The 19,924-nt window shown below is 43.9% G+C and overlaps 1 protein-coding gene across 2 annotated transcripts in view; it reads left to right on the top strand.

Annotated features, from left to right (window-relative positions):
* Nucleotides 1-19,352, top strand: part of ST6GALNAC5 (ST6 N-acetylgalactosaminide alpha-2,6-sialyltransferase 5) — a 67,024-nt gene extending 47,672 nt beyond the window's left edge. For both annotated transcript variants that reach the window (XM_050307291.1, XM_050307292.1), the window contains exons 3-5: nucleotides 5,919-6,328; nucleotides 11,638-11,745; nucleotides 17,054-19,352. In XM_050307291.1, coding sequence (XP_050163248.1) covers nucleotides 5,919-6,328; nucleotides 11,638-11,745; nucleotides 17,054-17,285 — 750 coding nt within the window. In that variant the 3' untranslated portion in view covers nucleotides 17,286-19,352. The remainder of the gene's footprint in view (nucleotides 1-5,918; nucleotides 6,329-11,637; nucleotides 11,746-17,053) is intronic.
* The last annotated feature ends 572 nt before the right edge of the window (nucleotides 19,353-19,924 follow it).

The raw sequence follows: 19,924 nt of genomic DNA, 5'->3' as shown, positions 1-19,924 counted from the left end.
TATCAGTCGCTGGGATATAGTTTTCAAGGCAGTCAGTGCTTTTAGTTCAGTGGATAATGCAGTTTGTTTTCATGGCAAATTCTCTGACTCTCTCCAAAAGTCTAGTCCAACAATAATTATAAATGTATTTGCTCAGGGATTTTTTTTTCCTCCCTCTTTGCCAGCTCTCTGTACCTGCAGAAGGTGCTCATAAGGGTTAAAGGATCAAAATTTATTAAACATGAGGGGGGGAAATCTGAGCTGGCCTGCAGAGTGTAGAAATTAAGCTACACTCCTTATATAAACATACATGTGAAAATGTCATGGTCAAAGCAAAAGTCTCTGAGATCAGAACGTGGCACCTTAAAATCAAAGCTCCCAGAGACTTTAAAAGAGCATTTACCCCAGCAAGTTCAAACCTCTCTTTATGCTTCAGGTGTGTTTCAACCTTGGTTTTTTGCTCCAGCTTTTCATGCACAAAAGTGTTACCTGCACTATTCCAATATGCATCTGAATGATTTTTACTGTTCAGAGAAGACTGGTTTGATAACATCATTTTGTAGGTGGGACTTGAAAAACAGCAAACTCTTTGTGCTTGTACGTGGGGTTTGTGTTTTTTTTTTCATTTTTGATTTATTTCATCTTATTGTGACAGCACTGTTCCACCATCAGTATATTACAGAGCAAAAATAATCAAGGAACTTGCATTATTTTCACAAGAACATCTCTCCCAGAGTCCTTGCATTGTGGGAATCACCTCTGAAGTGCACAGCTGTACTTCACTAATGAGACAGCTTGAGCTGCATTGACTTACAGAACAGAAGTTACTTGGCTAATATGAAGCTTCAGGGTTTCTCTTCTGCTTTCAGGTGGTTGTTGGGAATTTCTCAGGGAAAAGTAGTTTTGGCCTTACGGTTTTTATTGTTTTAGAGGAAAATATTAGGAAGGAGGCATACATATATTGTTTCTATTGGTAGCTTGCTGATGAGAGATGGACGTAGTGGCACGAGAAGCTTTACACCTGGAGCAGTGCTGATGACAGGGACCCACAAGAGCTGGAGCAGCTGGAGCAGGGCTGGGCATGTCTGGAGCTCCTGCAGGGCTTGGGGTGGCTGCTGGGATAGGGGGATTGTCCTCAGAGCTTCTGGGAGAGGAGCAGAGGGAAGGAGCAGCCAGCCCAGTGGAGCAGTGGTTCCAAGCCAGCAGCTTGTGAGGAAACCTCAGAGCTGCTCAAAGCGACAAGAAAGTAAAAGAGTTGAAGCTGCCAGGACAAAATACTGTATTACCAGCCAAGACTTAATTATTTAGTGTTGTTGCTGGTGGCTGATGACCCAGCAATCAAGAGCAGGCCATATGTAACAAATTGCATCGAGCGTGGGGTGAACTGGGGGTTCGTTAACATCGCCTGGGAAATGCTGATTCAGTTCCTTGCTCAGGGCAGGGAACCTGAAAAGCCAGTCCTGAGGTAACACACAGCGAGTGTCACGAGTTGTGCTCAGGCCAGGCACGATGGGCACCGGGGAGGGGAGCCCTCAAACTCCTGCCCTTGCAATCACCTGCTTTGTAACAGGAAGAGAAAGCTGGGCTGCTCCCCAATGAGGTCACTTCTCCTGAAGCAGGAAGACTGTTTATAAACACAGAGTTCATGTGTCCCTTTTTCAGCCATTCATTTAGCCTTAGAGTGAATTAATTCAGCCTTACAGTGAATTAATTCAGTTGAAAGCAGAAACAGATTTGCTCTCCTGTACATCAGTCTTTGTTGGTACCGCTGCTCTTGCTGTCTCAGTCAGGTTGGGAGCTGTTGATTCAGGTAGTTAATGCAGAGAGGAGCTGCCCCAGAGCTTCTCCTTCCAGCTCAGACAGGAGGAGATGTGCTGGCTGATGATGTGCTGCAGAGGTGTTGCAGTGCAAGGGAAACCTTTTGCTCTTCCAGTCTCAGATGCTCAGTTAAAGGTCATCCATCCAAAACGAGTTTGGGTGTGCTTTAACCTTTCTGAGTCTCTCTTGCTCTCTCCCAGTACACTTTGAAATCATCTGTAATATTTCCAGATGGATCTATGAGGAGTGCTCCTGTTCGTGAACTGACAGGTGGTCTCTTTAGCTGAACTCAGTAATGAGCTGTTCTTCTCTCCAGGTCTTTTTTTCTTGTTTTGGGTTTGGGGGTTTTGTTTTGGTTTTTTTTTTTGCTTGTTTGGTTGGTTGGTTTGGTTTGGTTGTTGTTGTTGGACAGGTCATCATTGCCAAGATGAAATACTCTATTTTTTATTTATAGAAAGGAAAGTTTTATACTGCTGATAATGGGGTGATCTGAACCCAGGGGTCTTGAAAGTAGATCATTAAATAATATAGGAAAAAGCAGGTTTTCCAGTGTTCCTGATTTTACTGGAAAGAATTGTCTTGTTTTCTAAATCTTCTAAATCGAAAGACTTCTATAAGGAAAAAAAAAATTATCATTTGATTTCATCACAAAGAAAATAATTGTATCTGAGAGTAACATGTTTTGAACCAGGAATAACATTTTCCCATTGATCCTTTTCAAGCAGTTGAGCACTAAAGTGTCTGAAAATAACATTTTTCTATCATTGGGCAATGCAGATTTTTAAAGTCAATAACAGTGCAAATTGCCTCCAATTGGAAAATGCAGAAACAACTGTGGCATTGTTTTTTTTGGTTCTGTTTGTTGGTATTAACCAAGTCAGGCGCACATGAAAGAGCAGCAAGCACTTCCTGGGCTATAATCTATGGAAGTGAAAGCTTCCTTCCAAAGGAGTCAGCTTGGCCTGTGGTACTTGGAGCAGTTGCACTTGTTGTGGTCACTGAGGTGCTGTTATGGGGCTTATCCATATCAACATTCACCTGCTCCCTTTATTCCCTTGGGATAGCCTTGGAAAAGCACCAGCTGGTTTTGCCATCTCCTGGGGCTCCTGCACTGGGAGCTTGCTGTAACCTCTGTTCCCCCTCTCTCCACGTGAGTCTTGAGCTGACTGGAACTGAGAGCTGATTTGGGCAGCTGTTTGGGCCAGTGCTTGGCTTGTTCCCTGTCTGAGGGTGCACATGAACTGTGGCTGCTGATTGACAGTGAGTACAATTAAATGTCAGCAGCTTTCACATTGCATGGCATGTTACACTTCGAGTTACCTAATGCAGGTACTATAAAACTCACCTACCTCTCACCCTGTCCCTTCTCTGGGTATTTTGAAGCCAGGCTCCAGAAATATACCTCGTCTGTCGTTGTTTTACCTTTCTTTTTTTTTTTCCCCAGTTTGCTTTTTTTTCCAAAATATCACTGTAATAATTACTGTAACAGAGCGCTTTCTGTGGAGTTAATGTTCTTCTGGCTTAATGGCCCCTGGTTATTCTCAGGCCATCAACTTTTCCAGGCTGGTCATCAATCCCAGAGAACTGCCTCGTGCCTGCATTATTATTGCTTAAATACATGACATTTCTGGTGCCACTGCTGCCTCCCAACGCTATAGGTATTACAGCCTGTAGCTTTTCCCCCCCCTCCCTTGTTTTCAGTATTGTCAAGGCATTATAAACAGCTGGTGTGAGAATGTTGTGGCTGTTGGCTGTGAATTCCTCTGACAGTTTTGAGGTGCGAGTTTTGTGGCCTTCGACTGAAAGAATCTGAGTGAGGCGACTGAAAATGGCTTGCCTGGAGCAGCTGCAGGGGCTCAGCCCCCATGCATCAGTCAAGATGTAGTCAGGCAGTACCTGAATGTCTCACCTAAAGGGACTTCTCACCAGAAGGAACATCTTTCAATCAAGATCTGGGACAGATGTTCTGGGAGGTGTTAATGTTTATTCTGTTGGCTCAGCCCTCCCATCCCCAGGTTTCCCCAGCTCCGCTGATGGTCCCCCTTGTTTCCCAACAATTGATGGATTCTGTGGCAGACTTTTTTAAAAGAAACAGCTCAATAGGCCAGAAAGCAGCAGAGATTGTATAGGTGAAAATGCCTTGCTATGAGGGTATTCAAACCTGTGTGAGTCAACATTGGTGCTGACTACATTTCCTTTAACCTCATTAGCACTTCATCTTGCTTTCCCAGGCATGGTGGTGGAGCAGCCAGTTCACCTTAGAGCCTTTTGCTAGGTAATTCATCAAAGTGGCAGGTGAAAGCTTAAAGGAAAATGCATGTAAATACTGCATTAGGAACCTGGGCTCACAAAGGCATGAACATTTCTACCCATATCATTAGCTCAGGATTGTAGTCCTTAGATGTGAAAGAAAAGGGACTTTGCTGATTGGGGGAGATGGAGATACAAGACTTGCCGGTTGTATCTTTGCACAGATTGTTATAGTTCATTATTTTCTCTTCAATTGAAAAGCACTATCATTCATTAGCTCTTCTCATATAAAAAAAAAAAATCTCAGACTGCAGTAGTAACCAACCACTTATTACTTTCAAAATTAAACGTAAGTTACTACACTAAAACACTCCCATCAAATTCTAGGGGCCAAAGCTTTTTCAAACAGGGGACTGAGACGATGTCAGACCTAGGTTATGTGTCCTTTTCAGCTTCAGAGTTTTAAGCTGTGCCTCCCTGCAGACTGAGGTAGTCATTTGATGCCTGTGGTTGATAGTAAGGGTGATTTATAATCCACCATAACTCCTCATTGCTAATAAACCTACCAGGTTTCCACTTGGAGATGTGCTGGCTGTGTTTAGGTTGCTCTTCAGAGCCAGTGGAGATTGTCCCCTCCAGTGCCACAGTGCAGGAGGCAACTGCTGTGTCAGCAAGTGGTGTGTCTGAATTCAAACAAGCCTGTTACTCACCAGGAAGGTACTGGAGTGATGCCATCCTTTAGGGTGGAGGGTGAAAAGAAAAATCTGATGGACACCCTTAGGGAAGGAGATCAGTAGATCAAAATGATTGAGCAACTGCAGTTGAGTTTCTCCGCCTGCTTTGGTTTGGGGTTTTTTTGCAGTGGGGTTTTTTGTTTGGTTGGATTTGGGAGGTGGTGGGTGGGTTTGGGTGTTGCTTTTGGTTGTTGTTTTTCAGAGAAACTGTAGCACACCTTCAGACAGTCTTTAATTACCTCACAGTTCCTTGTACTCTTGTTAGAAAGTAGCACTTTGGGGATATTGTTAACCCTTTGCCCCTTTTTAGTTCTCATGCTGAGCAGCAGGCAGTGACATACTCCTCTAATTGATACCTATATCAGTGGCTTACTCCAGGAATATGATTTATCATGCATTTTCATTTTCATGAGAGCTTGTTTTACTGTCCTCCTTCCATTAGGTCAGCACTCACCGAGCAGGCACCTCCTGTTCCATTTTACTGTGTAACTTTTGTGCATGACCTGACAAGCCAGAAAAAGTTCAGTGCACTAACTCACTGCCATGCCAAATGTACACAGACATTAATGACCAGCTCTGAGTGCTGAAGCATAAATGAGGTGGTACAAGAGCACTGCAGTGGTTATGGGACCAACCTGCAAATACCGTGGAAGGACTGGGCCAATGTATCACTCTCTTCCCCAAGCACAGTGTCCTGACCCCAGGGTTGAAAAGCTATTCACACATGAACTTAGGAGGACTTAGAGTTGATTATTTCCTGAAAAAAAAGTAGAAGAGGAAGAGTAAAAAACACTCCAGTTGTAGCTTGTTTATGGCAAGTGGAAGAACAGCCCTAAGCAGCTGGGAACAGTACAGAAGCTGTTGTCATTTCTGTGTAGACAGTGGAAAGGAGGATTTACACAATGGGCTCAGCTCCACAGAGGAACAGTAAAGGCTAATACACCTACACCACATTTCCCCCACCTACAAAACCTGCAGGTAAAGCATCCCCAGCCAGTTGGGAAGGCTGCTGGGAGAGATTTACGTGAATTCCCTTGCGATTTCTGCTGTAGAACATGCCATTTCTGTGTGAAACCGAAATGTGTACTGAAAAGGAAGATGTCAGCAGCTAACGCTGAGGTTCGTGTGTCTTTGCAGCCGCTGAAGATGCACTGCAGGAGCTGTGCCTTGGTGACCAGCTCCGGGCACCTGCTGGGGGGCAGACAGGGGGACAGGATCGACGAGACCGAGTGCGTCATACGGATGAACGACGCGCCCACCCGCGGCTACGGCAGGGACGTCGGCAACAGGACGAGCCTTCGGGTCATCGCCCACTCCAGCATCCAGAGGATCCTGCGGAACCGCAACGAGCTCCTCAACATGAGCCACGGCGCCGTCTTCATCTTCTGGGGGCCGAGCAGCTACATGCGCCGGGACGGGAAGGGCCTGGTGTACAACAACCTGCAGCTCATCAACCAGATCCTGCCCCAGCTGAAAGCCTACATGATCTCTCGCCACAAGATGCTCCAGTTCGACGACCTGTTCAAGAGGGAAACCGGGAAGGACAGGTGAGAACCGAACGCGGATCCGGCTGGGGGGGATGTCACACGGGATATAGTAATATAATTTATATGTAGCCATTTCAGAGCTGCTCAGGGGGACAGTCACGCCCGTTAAATCCTCTGCCTCGTGAGTTGTAAATGTGGTACGGCGTGTCAGACAGGATCACTGGTAACGTAAGTGAAAAACAGGCATCAAAATGATTTGTATGGAGTATGGCCTCACCAGCTCAGAGTACCAGAATCTGGAGGTAGTGTTTGTACAGCCAAGGAGGCAGGAGCTGTTTAAATCTCACTTTGGGGCAATCTACCTTAAAGTTTTTTCACTGATTCTGAAAAATTAAAATGGATAGGTTATGTTTTCTCATAGAGGAAATGCCACCATTCAGTGAATTATAATAGCTGTTTATTGAATTTAAGCGTTCTTGGAACATTGCAGCTGTAAAGCTTGGTGTAAAACAAATAAACATTAGTCATACATTAGGTGCTTCAGAACAGTTCATCTTATGTTTGCAACTGGAAAATGGAAAGTTATTATGATAGTTACATCTTTATGAGACTGTTTATGAGACTTGTAGGCTGATCTTCAAATCAAATTTTTAGTAAGTGACCCAGTGCGGGACTTGAGTATTTTCACATACAGTGTTTGAAAATGGGCCTTCAAACCAAGCACTTCCCAGCAAGAAAGACATTTATTTTTAATGAACTTCTATTTTTTTACTTATTAAATATGCTGCTGTAAAAATGGAAAACAGGGGTCCCCACTTAGGCACAAATGAAGTGGTAGGTATATTGTGCAGTAACTCATGGGGAGATTTTCTAGCTTACAAATACAACACGTAGACACCAGAGCTTGAAACGGGGCTCAGTCCTCTTGTGGACAGGGAAGGCTCAAGAGCACAGAATTAATTTTCTGGGCTACACAAAAAAGGCAGAACCAGTGTTAGAGGGAACTGTTGTATCATTTGCTTGGTATATTTGCTGCCTTGGTCACACCCCACGTGGCTGCTTGTGAGCTCTGCTCAGTTATAGTGGGTCAAAGGATGGATCTGAGTTTGTGATGGACTTGCCCTCACACTGGAGCACAGAGTAGCTCAGTTTGTTACCAGTCAAGGTCCTTTTTATTTCATCCTCAAACTGGTGTGCATGGGTCTCTGTCAGGACAAAAAGGAAGAGATAGGGGAGGTTCCCTGACACTTCTGATGTGTTTCAGTCTTTTCCAGAGAAGGTGAATTAAGCATTTGAACCCTTCAAGAAAAGGGTTATCTTTAGTATTTACAAAGGCATGAAAGCCAAACAAAGCTGTAACTGCACTGTAACACAGGGAATCCTTTCCTGGATTAGGCTCTCAGTGCAGGATGTCGTGCAGTCCCCAGTTCTGGGGGACAGTTCACCTCCTCTGCTCCAGCCTGGCCAGTTCTGCCATGGGGATCCAGGGTCCCGTCCCTTCCCTGACACTGCCAGGGTCCTGTTCTTATCCTGACACGTGCTGTGCCATTTTCAGGCAAGCTGCTCTTTCTGGTTCTGCATCAGCCACCCAGAGCCAGAGGCCTTGTAGTGAATGCCTGATCAAAGCACTTCTTTCCCTGCACAGGCACCAACCGGACTCGGCTCCTCAAGTATTCCCAAGGCGTTTGAGCCGTTAATGACATTTTAACAAGTTCATACCGGACTCAGTCGTGGGCACCCTGAATTCCCAGGGTGAGTCAAGGGCACTCTGGTGCCAGCAAAATTCAGCCTCGGGAACGGGCCCTGTTGATTTTAATAAACTGCAGGCTCTGCTGTGTGTGAGCCGCTCCTTTAGAGGGCACAGACAGCACCCTTGAAGGACTAAGAAGATTAAAACGGGAGATGAAAATAAATGAATAAAGCAGCACAGAAGAGAGGGAAGATGAAAAGGGAACACGGGTAGGAAGGAATTCGTAAGGGGAGAAAATTTACGTGGCTGTGGGGGCAGGAGCAGCCTGGAATGCTGCTGTTCCCTGGGAGGTTTCTGCTGAGCCCTTGGCATTTGTGCCTACAAAAAACAAAGGTGGGGGAGAGAGAAGCATGATTGGGAGGTTGCAACAATCAAACTATTCATTTCTGTCTTGAAAAAAATGATGAGGAAAAAAAAAGGTAATAGGATGTATTGTGCTTTTCGGGGAAAAAAAGCTGATTTTGAAATGAAGAGAAGCCTTCAGAAAACACTGCCAGTTAAATAGTGTGGTGAAAGACAAAGGCTGCAGAGCGATATACTTGGCATTATAAAGTAACTATACTTAAAAATAACTTTATAATTGAATAAGGGTACATTAAGAAAATATGATTCAGAACCAATATTATAGTCATTAGATAAAAGAAGCATAAATGAAATAACTGCAGGAAGAGTATTTCCATAGAGATTATAAATGAGATTTTGGTGGAGCAGAAAGGCCTTTAATTGTAATTTAGTGTGCACTACAGGATTATCAGCGCTGTGTGTTAGTTCATCATATAAAAGAATATCTGATAATTTCCCCTAATAAGCACATGACAGTTCTTCATATTCTTTCATTACAGCTGATTAGGTATAAAAGCAGTACTCTTTTGTTGGACTCTTCTCAGATCTTTTATGAAGAGGCAAGACACTACAACCCCATTTCTGTGTTGCTGTCCTAGGGACACGGTATTTAAAGAGGTCAAAGTGGTACTTGAATCAATTTTTAAATCTTTATTTGATTGTTTAGCTTTTAAGCTAGTTTATTTCTATTCAGTTACTCTCCTGTTTATTGAAAACGCTAAATTACAGTGTGAGGGTGTGTAAGTAAAAAAGGAAAACTAACCCAAGAGACAGCCTAGCTGGGTTGCCTGACCTTGTGCAGAGCCTTTTGTCATGGTCCAGCTACACTTGTTCCCTGGGATTTGGAATGTAAGGTGTTAGGCACCTGGAACAGCGGCCTTGTGCAAGCTCCAGAGTACTCTTAGCCTGAGCATGTTCCTGAATTACCTACTGATTCACAGAAGCAAGTTTTGTAAGCTTTTCCCCACTCTTCCCTTTCCTAATAGTTTTGAGCCGAAAATCCTTATGTACTGGTTTGTGTTGTTGCAGTGCCTGAAGGTCTGTGCTGAGCTCGTGCCCCAGCTGTGACGCTGTGACAAACTGCACCACCACCCCCCAGCTCCACACTTTCAGAGTCAGAAAATAAATAAGGGCCCGTAATTGGAAATGATGAGATGCTTAAAACATGTCATTCTCCAAATGCCAGCCTAGCCTGGCAGTCTGTATGTCAGGAGCAGTAAAAATGTGTGTTTCAGGAGTGCACGTCACCCACAAAGGACAGGACAAATAAACGAGGCTCATCCTTCAGGCATACTTGCTGAAAGAATTCCCTTATGTTTTAGAAGTGTCTTTCGAGCAGCCAGCACTGATACCACCACTTGGTTTTTCTCTTTGCAGCAGTCTTAAAATTCCCTGAGGAAATGGGAAGCTTGGTACAAGGCATTCCTCAATCTGACAGTGCTCTGAACGTCTCCCTCCTCCTGCCCTGTAGGTGACCTACTTGGGAGCAGCTTGTTGTGCATTAGCTTGGGAAGCTGCGTGGTGGCTCTTTTCGCCCGAATGAGATATCAGTGATTGCTGGCACTCGCCTGCAGTGGTTTTTTTGTGGTCTCAGGTCCCTCCTTCCAGGACTGTTCCACACTGTGCTGTCGCTGGGTAAACTAAAAGATGGCCTTGGAACTCGGGTCAGAACCTGGGATTCCCAGGTGGCTTCTCCAGAGAGAACCTCACGTTTTCTGCTGTGCTTTTTTTATTTTTGGTGGGGGTGATGTCACGAAGTTTCCTGGGTATCAGGCAGGTGTGGGCGAGAGGGGGTTGATGAAGGTTCCACATTAATCCCATCTGACACAGCGCCCACGCCTTCCAGGAGCCTGGCCTTGCTCCCACACTGCCTCAGCTTCAGCAGGAGGTGAAGGGAGAGCCAGGCACTGTGACAGGCTGTCAGCAGGAATCCAGGGCCTTTTGGGGCTGCAGATAACACAAGCTTGAACTTCTTCCTGCGGGACTTTTCTAGCTGAGTGAGGAGCCATTAGGGAGACCTGGCTGTCTTCTTCTTTAACAGTATTTGAAAGGAGACCTTTGAACTCCTTTTCTCTGGAGCAAATGCCCTCCTTTATGTGCCTGCATGTCTAAGAGAGGTGCCAGCCCCTAACCATGCCCTTGTGACACCTTTAAGACGTGCTCCTCACTGGCATTTCCTTGATCCTTCCATTCCAACACTGCCAGCCCTCCCACAGCACAGAGCCAAGTGCAGGAACTTAACACAGGACTGGGAATTCCAGTGCACGTGCCAGGCAACCAGAAACCACCACAGGACCCAGCTCTTACGCACCCAACAGCACTGGGGAGCAAATGAGAGGAAGGGGAAACATTACTGTTGCCTTTTTGCAGATAAGAACCTGTGACACTGCAAAATTGAAACACCATTTGCAAATCCAAAATTACATGGAGATACCTCCTGTTTTGCATAAATAATGCTGGGATCAGTTGAGCTTCTTTGAAAGCCACCTCCCAGCCTGCAGAGAAGGCCAGGGGAGGGGATGGCACTCGGGGCAGGCAGAGGGGTAGCTCCCAGGGTGAAGGTTGGTTTCCCAGGGTGAAAGTATACCAGGATGAAGGTTTCCCAGCATGAAGGTTGGTTTCCCAGGATGAAGGTTGGTTTCCCAGGATAAAGGTTTCCCAGGATAAAGGTTTCCCAGGCTGGCTGTGGGGACAAAGGCAAAGCTGCAGCCCGATAAACTTCCTGCCAGCAGTCACAGCGAGCGGCTGTGGGAGCTTCCAGAAACCCAAATCATGGGTGGGGTGGGAGGAGAGACAGTTACAAGGAGCACTCGAGGCCAGGTGTCACTCACACAGACAGGCTCCTTTGTGTGCTGTTCCCACAGCATTTTAAGCAGCCCCTTCATCTCCCCGTGATGCATCTTCCTAAGCACTTAGAGTGCAAGCTCCATTAAGTGATTACAGATGTGTACAGATTGCTAGCAGTAGAATATAAATACAGTGCATGAAGTTTCAGTCACTTAAAGTAAATTTACCAAAAGGTCAGCTAAATATTAACATTGTTGTGCCCCAAAATTAATTACAGCCAGGGCGGTTTCTGCATAGATGAGGCCACTGGCAGGACACACTAAGCAAAAATCATTAAAAGATGAACGAGCAAAGCAGTCGTGGTTGCCCAGGTTTCATGGCCTTTCATGAGAGTGGGGAAAAAAATTGCTGTTTCAAGAAAAACAAACAAATAAATAAGCCTCGAGAATTATTTGTCAGCCTAGAAACTTAATTCTGTTTTTGCTTTCAGGAAGATATCCAACACTTGGCTCAGCACGGGCTGGTTCACGATGGCTATCGCGTTGGAGCTCTGTGACAGGATAAATGTTTATGGCATGGTGCCACCGGATTTCTGCAGGTAGGATCTTTGTTTTGGAACCATTATTAGCCAACAAAGTTAATGTTACAGATAAAAATCAGAATCTTTTAATTTTATTTTTTTTCCTGCAACGTGTCTTCAGTCCTCTTAGAGCAGTTAATTAAGACGTCCCGCAATCTCATTCTGAAAACAACAAAAAGAGTTTAATTATGTTATGGAAAATATTAAAAAAATTTTGTTTGTAGTGTGGGAGAATTAATCCATCTTGTTGGTTTCTTTCAGTCTCTGAATATTTATCAACTAAAAAGTAATGCAATAATTGGCATGAAATTAATCTGAAGAAAGAAGTACTGGAAAACATGACTTTTAATTTGTTTTTTCAAGTTCCCCCCAAATTAATAAGAGGAACAGCATTCTCACAGTGACTAGTTTCTAAATTGAACTTTCTGTGCAGCAGAAATTGAGATTGTTGCATCTTTGTCCCATGAATCATAATTTTACAGTAAACTAAATAATCCCCACCAAACGTCTCTCCCAGAATGTGGACACACAGAGGATCAGTCCTGTTATTAATTGCCCATTTTGGGGCACAAGGGGTGTGGGCCACAAGTGGTAGAAGGAACACACAAATTGGCCAACTCCAGGGGCCTTTCAGGGGCAAGGGGAGCGAGGCTGCAGTGCCAGGTTAGTGCATCTGTCAGAGAACAGGACTGCTTTGACTCAGGACTGCTTTGACTTTCCTCTGAGAAAAGTCCTCCTGACTGACTTAAAAGGATCAGTCAGGAATCTGCATTTGTCCTGGGCACATCCCTGAAGAAATCACAGCATAAAATGTCAACACTAAACTCCACTTTGTGAGGATTTCTACAAATTATAACAAAAGACCGATGATAAATGCTGTGATGTACTGCCAGACTTCATCATGAATCCTCCAAGGAAAATAACAAACCAGATCAGATATGCCAGACAACACAAATACCTTCCCCAGCACAGCATCTCCGTTCCCCTGTCATTTCGGTTGGCCAAGACATATTTCTTCAGTTTATGCAAGTGGTTGGTCTGTCCCAGTCCAGAAAGGGCTGCATTCCAGTGGTACATGGAAATAATAATTATTAAACTGATGATCTAAAAATGCTAGAAGACAGCATTTCACTGCAGAATAATGCACAGTCCTGACTTTTCAGCCAAAGTCAGGATAATTTAGATACATATACATCTTTTAAAAAAACCAAAAAACCCCAAACAAACAAACAAACAAACCCCAAAACAAAAACAAAAAAAACACCAAAAAAACCCCAACCAAACAAAAAAACGAACAAAAAACCACTAAACCCAAACAGATTTTAAGAGAGGCTAAAAATGTCCCTGAGGCCACATGAAAGGTTTTCATGGAATTGATACACTGAAATCGAATGGCTGTAATGTTAAATTATAACCCAGGAAAGGCTGTAAATTAATCCTGCCTCTGGTGTAATAGTGCTTACAGCCTGCATTAAAAGAAAAAAAAATATCTTAACATAAAGGTTCGCTCACCTGGTTGTAAAAAGGAAAAAGGTCATTTCTTAATCAAAATATTATGAAGTGTCTTTACTTCAGCTTGATTCCCCAGATGATGAAGTAGTTGCCATGCCTGGAAGAAGCTGTCCATGAAGATCTGTGAGTGTCTTGCTATAAATACAGTTAACCTTCTTAGTTTGCTCTTCAGCCACTCTTTAAGAAGTTAAACAGTGCCTCCTTTCAAGGAAATAAGACAACAGAACAGAAATAAATAAATACACTGTAATTGTAATAACTCTGTAATGTGTGTGAGAGAGGGTGTGGGTACCCTAGTCACTGTGCAACAAAGAATCATTAAGATTAAAAGAAAAAAAAACCCCAAAATCTTATTTCTATTCAGAGTTCACATCACCAGATTTGAAATTTCAGCAGATTCTTTTTTAAAGCATTAATTTGGGAGTAAGTAACAAGGGTGGTGATCGCTGTGGTGGAACTGAATTAGTGCCACATCTGTAACGTGAAGGACACCTCAAAGGTACCGTGAATATCACACTGTTGATTCTGCTACAAATTATTAGCTTAAGATCATTAACCAAATTGCTTTGCACCCGTGCAGGAAAAATAGTCTAGTGAAGGAGTCTGGAGTACTGAGTAAAAGATTTGTCACTATTAATGGCAACAAGGTGGTTTAGATTAATTCCTATTTACTTTCACTGGACACTGAGTTTCAGAGCTGAACTGGAATTGGGGTCCTGATTCTTATAAATTTTTAGTAGTTTACAGCAAAGCTATATGAAATTTCAACCCCCTTTACTTTGCTACAGATTTATGCTGTAGTAAGGGTTAAAGGCTTGATTTCTTTAGAGTGTGTGCACCTCTCACTCTTTGGTCACAAGACAAACAAGCCACCTTGCTGTATTTTTTCCAGTGCCCAGGGATCCAATCCTGGCACTCACTGGAGCAAACTGAGCACCCCAGATGGGAAACCTTTCCCTCTCTGAGCTCCCTTTGGCAGCCTGAATTGGGACATCGAGGATTTTCCTCTCGCCTCCCTACACCCACCTGACAGTGGTGCACAGATACCACCACAGTCCCTGAAGCTTTCCTTTTACAGCTTTTAAATCTAGTGTTTTCTTACCTCCCTCTCTCCACTCCCAGTTCCTTTAAATCAAATGCAGAGAAGCAGTTGTTGGAAGTTACATCTCCTGGAGCTCCTGAGGGGCTTGATGGAAGAAGAGGGGCTTGCAGGACTCTAAGCTGTGTGGGAGATAGTCCAATGTGCTTCATCTCAGTACCTTAGTAACAAAATGCATAAATGGTTTGGAAAACAGGGCTAATAGTGGAGGTCAGGGAAATGGGACCCTGGGAATAGAAGGCAAAAAAATTACCCGGAAATCTTCATAGTCCTGGCACAGCACCTTGCCCATCACTCAACATATTAATGACACTTTATCCAGCCTTCAGAATATGAATTATTTTACAGAGTGAGTGAGTGCCTGTAGTTTTAGAGGGTTGATTTATAATGGCACTTCATTTCTAAAGGAAGAGGTTGACCGGAATGTGATGCGGCGTGGCCTGGTTTTCCTGCCTTGTTTCTTTGGAGGCAAGCAGTGTTCACTGTGCCTTCAGCTCTGGCTGGGGGTGGATACCATCTGTGGGAAAATGTGCACTCAAGTGGCAAACAGCAGCTGACTGACACGGGTACAAGCACTGACACGGGTGCTGTGCTGGCAGGCTACCAGGAAGGAAATATAGGATATTTCACAGAGGAACTTCCCCACATCCCTCCCAGCTGTGATATTAATATGCATGCAGAGTCTGACAAAACACTGATTAATGTCCAGTATCAGTCAGTGATGAAACAGCATCTGTTTTAATGTTAATAAATGAGTTGGCAAGCAATTTCCTTATAGAAATTACTCATGCATTTCATCTGCTGGTGCCACGAGCTAATTGCAGAGTTAGAAGATAACACGGCACAGTTAATTTGGGTTATGGTGTAGTTACTCGAGCCGCAGTTCAAATCCAAAGTTTACCAGCATGCAACCTCAGGGAATCCAAGAACCCTCAAGAACAGAAGATTAGAATCCACCTTCCAGAGTCTAAATGAGAGGCAGAGACCTATTTGTTTAGCAGTTCTTAACGAAAATAAATCACATGAAAATGTATCCTGTTCGATTTACAGTAACCATACAAATTATTCATTTAAGTAAGTGACAATAAGAAGAGGTCCAGTGTATCAAAAAAGTGAAAAAATTAACTGAAGACTGACCTCTAATAGCTTAAAAGTATTAAATTTCTACCTGAAGGGTAGTTTTTACATTACAAATATGTTTTCTGTAGGTAAGGTAATGAAGGATTTTGTTTCACTCTTATATATTCCGGTGAGAATATATTTAATAAGCTTAGAATCCATCTTATTCTGGAAATGTAATTTTATTGTTATTCTGTTGTTGTAAGATTGATCACCGTGTTGGGTTGCGAGGAAGCCTGATGGATGGAATTAAAACGTTAATCTAAGGCACAAATGGGAAGCAGCAGCAATATCATACATTACCTCTGCACACACAGTATGGATAATGGCAAAATAAGAAAAATTAGAGAATTGCTTAGGTGACAGAATTACAAGTAAAAATAATGGCCAGGACAGAACGCTGACAGACTGTGGATGCATTCAATTGAAAGTGAGCTTAAATATTAGCTCTTCAAAATGGAAATAATCAACTGTGTATTAGAGCTGACAGTCTGGAATCTGCATGAGATTTCTTGCTCTGTACTAGGGTCCTGTTCAGCTCAGGCTTTAACACAGAGCAGCTCCAAGGCTTCACTAAATGCTGATATTTGGATTAACTTCTCTGCCACAACAAAATACTTGGTAGCAACTGTGGAGAGCGGTACAATTGGGTTATTCTGTCTGGAACAGCTTGCTCTCTTTGAATTCATGACAGAGAGGGTTGTGGGAGTTCTTGTCGGGCCAAAACGCCGTGCCCAGAGGAAAGAAAACATACTGGGCACAGTTTAATATAGAGATTAAAACAAAAGGAGAATGAATCACTCTGGCTTATTATAATACAAGTGTGCCTTTTACAGACTGCAGCATCAAAACACTGAGGTTAGAACGGTAAAATGAACTTTATCCTAAGTACCTGATTGGTCTTTGGAGTACCCTGTGTGTCACCTCGTGAGTTCTCGTCTCCTGCCGGGTAGTGCGAGCAGGGTCCCAAGGTCAGAGGGAGAGTAGGGGTGAACCGTTTCAAATTTTAGCTCAGACACTGTTGTAAAATAAAAAAAAGAACCCATTTGTGCATCAGCTGTTCTGCTTACAAACCCAGCAGAACAGCAGACTGTGTATCACTGACCTGGCACGCAGATGCACTCCCTGAAGGTGTGAAGGTGTTCCCTCGCGTGCCGCACTGGGAACGTTCAGCTGAGCCGACACAGATAACCACCTCCCCTCTGTCCTCTTCCCTTTCTTCCCCCAGTTCAGTAAATACCTCTGCAAGACCTTTTACAAATCACAGCCTAGATACAAATCTCTTTTAAAAGCAGTTTGCTTCAAATGTGGTGTGCAGTAACGCAGGCCCTGCAGCATTCTCCCTTGTTTCTGAGCTACTGCTGCCCTGCGTTTAATTGGGGGGAGGATTAAAGGAGAGCAGTAGAAAGAGCAAAGAAAACACCTCTGCTCCGTTCTCACGTATTAAATATGCAACAAAAATACAGCTGCCTAGAAATTTAGTTTAACTGGGAGAAAAAGTGGATTTGAGCCCGTCAGTTTATTACAGATAGCATCCTTTCAATCAGTGAACAGGAACATCTTGGGCTTCCACCTGTTTTCTTTTATTTCCCACAGGGATCCTAACCATCTTTCAGTACCTTACCACTACTATGAGCCTCTGGGACCCGACGAATGCACAATGTACCTCTCCCACGAGCGGGGCCGCAAGGGGAGCCACCACCGGTTCATCACGGAGAAACGCGTCTTCGAGAGCTGGGCGCGGACATTCGACATCCGCTTCTTCCAGCCAGACTGGAAACCAGAACCACGCCCTGGGAACCGCCCCCAGGCCAAACCGCTGGTCTGAGGGGGGGTCACAGTCACAGTCACCTTCTGTGCCAGCCTTTGGAGCTCCTGGGGCAGCACCGCAGCCCGGGGGACGGGGGAACAGGGTCTGCAGCCGGGAAGTTGGGATGGAGGAGCAGCACGTACCGAGAGTACTTTCTGTGGAACTGCGTTATTAGCCCAGCACGTGGCCCTTTTTGGGCCACCTGACCCCCACCCATTCCCGTGTGTGTCACGTGATTTGTGAAAAACACCTCGAGTGTCGTTACCGGATGGTTAATTCATTACGGCTTTTTTAAGTGCAATGCCACTGAAATTTTCATAGTGAAAACTTAACAGTATTTATTTAACCGAGGTTTTTATGCAACCTAGGCCGGTATTTTTCTAATTCACAGTTACGTGCTTGTTTATCTTTCATAATCTTTCAAATGCAAAATTAATACTGCTGATGGTTTTGAAAGGCCTAGCTTTTTATTTATAAAATTTGTTTGAAATATATAATTCTATATAGCATGTAATGAATATTTGATCAGGAAATGTTGCATTTCTTCTAAAAATTTTGGGCTCCGTTCCAGCCTAAAGCCTTTAATGGCAAGAGTGGTCCCATGTGCAGATCCAGCTCACTTTACATCCTGACATCTCATGTTAATCCGAAAACGGTAGTGAAAATTCTGTTTGATATTAATGTGCATTTGCTGCTGTGCCATCAAGCTGCTGGTTTTTAAACAGGGGTGGGAGGAAGGAGGGCAAACAAAATTTATCACAGAAAAAACAACCCCCAACCCCCACTGGCTATGGCAGCGTGCTTCTCAGCGAAGACACCGGGCTGAGGCTGGAGGGGTTGTGTTCTGGTTTGTCACTTGTTCTCCTGCAGGAGGCTGGCAGGGACCCTCCTGAGGCAGCAGACTACAAAACCAGGCCACAACTGCTTGAAACAACACGAGACCCAATTTCTGGAATGAAGAAGTTAAACCACCACAATACCAGCCATACTCACCAGAAAGGTCACAACACTGCACCTGCAAAAACCTCTGCCTTGCACAGTCCCAAGATCATCAGCGAGCTCAGAGATCCTGGATCACACTGAAGCTGGGATGTGAAAAGAGTTCCACAAGTACAGAGTTGTATTCTTGAAAAGAGCAAAGTTAAACTTGGCAGTTTTTTTCCATGGAGTTACCTGGATGTGCGTGGCGAGTCCCTGCGAGCCAAGGGGAAGGACAGTGCTGGTGCTGTGTGTGGAACCTCTCAGTGGGAATTACTGGGTTACATTTGGCTGGTGAATAAAGAAGATTTCAGTTACATCATTATTTTTCCTTTTTTGCTTCACAAGTCTCAAACCTCCTAATTTCTTCGAAGTAATGAGTAACTACTGCATGAAACATACCTCAGGTGATGGAAGGTGTCTCTCACTAGACAAATGTGAAAGCTAGAACAAAGATACTACCTTTAAACATCTAAATCCGAGAAGCTGAACCTCAGAGGTGATCCGTAGAACTGGGACCAAACTCACTATCATCATTTAAACCCCCTTTTAACCCATGGTCTTCCTCTTTCCAAAACTGAATAGCAATAGCTGCAGCTGCCTGACAGATACCCTGATCCTCTGGGGACAAAGTGAACTCTCCTGTCAGGGGCAAAACAAGAGCCACTGTCCTGCTGCAGCCCTCCCCCTGTATCAAAAAGTAAGGAACTATAACCTGTTTTGCCTTAAAAGCTTTATTTGGGTGTTCTTCCTGGTACACACAGAGCCTACAAACAATGCCAGTTGCTCGTAACCTGTCTCTCGTCAGCCGGTGTTCAACTCCCCCTCTTTCACTGACGGTGTTTTATTCCTTCCACTCGACTTCACTGCGTTCTACAGAAACCAGAATGGATTCTGAACTGATGGTAATTTGAACATCCCTGTCAGCGTGTGTACTGGGGCATGTATCCAGCAGATGTTGCTCCAGTTGATGGAATCTGTCAGATTGATTTACAGGTCGTTTCTAATGTGACTGGCAAGAGATGGTACAGATCACAGGAGGTCCTCTGATGCTACCATCCTTGTTTTATTAGTGATATGGTAATAAAAAGATCTTGTCATTCTAAACCAGAGCTCTTAGTTCTTCCATTAATTGAGGGCTGCAGGATGTCTGTATGCTGTATGTTTAGTTATGTTATCGTTAAAAAAAAGATCATTTAAAGATAGATTACACTGGTCTCTTTCAGTATTCAGTAGAAACAAGGGGACTTGCCAGTCTCCACTGTGTTCCACATGCTTGTTTCCTGTCTGCAGGACTGGTCAAATAGATAGGTGAAGCATTAAGAATATAAAGAGACATGGGATGAAGTGACACTAAATCTCCTAACTTGTAACAGAGTGAAGCTAAGGATTGTAACTTATTCCTTGTTCGGTTTCTGTTAATAACTGGTTTTGCTACCCACATACACATCCAGTCTTTCAAACAAAACAAACCCAAACTCACTTTAGTCTCACCAACCTCCCATGAAGCTTCAGCAAGGTCCCCCATCTAATTACAGAAAGTATGAAGGAGCATTTTCTACAAGTAAGTCACACCTGTATATATAAAAAGGAACTTGATGAAGCCAAGGGGACAGCAAGTTTTGAACAGATCACACAGATTTATATGGAACATAAATCGAGTCCAAAAAGCAAAGTGC

Source organism: Myiozetetes cayanensis, unplaced genomic scaffold (genome assembly GCF_022539395.1).
Source record: "Myiozetetes cayanensis isolate MyiCay16 unplaced genomic scaffold, myiCay2020 scf12, whole genome shotgun sequence".
Taxonomy (NCBI): domain Eukaryota; kingdom Metazoa; phylum Chordata; class Aves; order Passeriformes; family Tyrannidae; genus Myiozetetes; species Myiozetetes cayanensis.
This window is presented reverse-complemented; position numbering and strand designations above follow the sequence as displayed.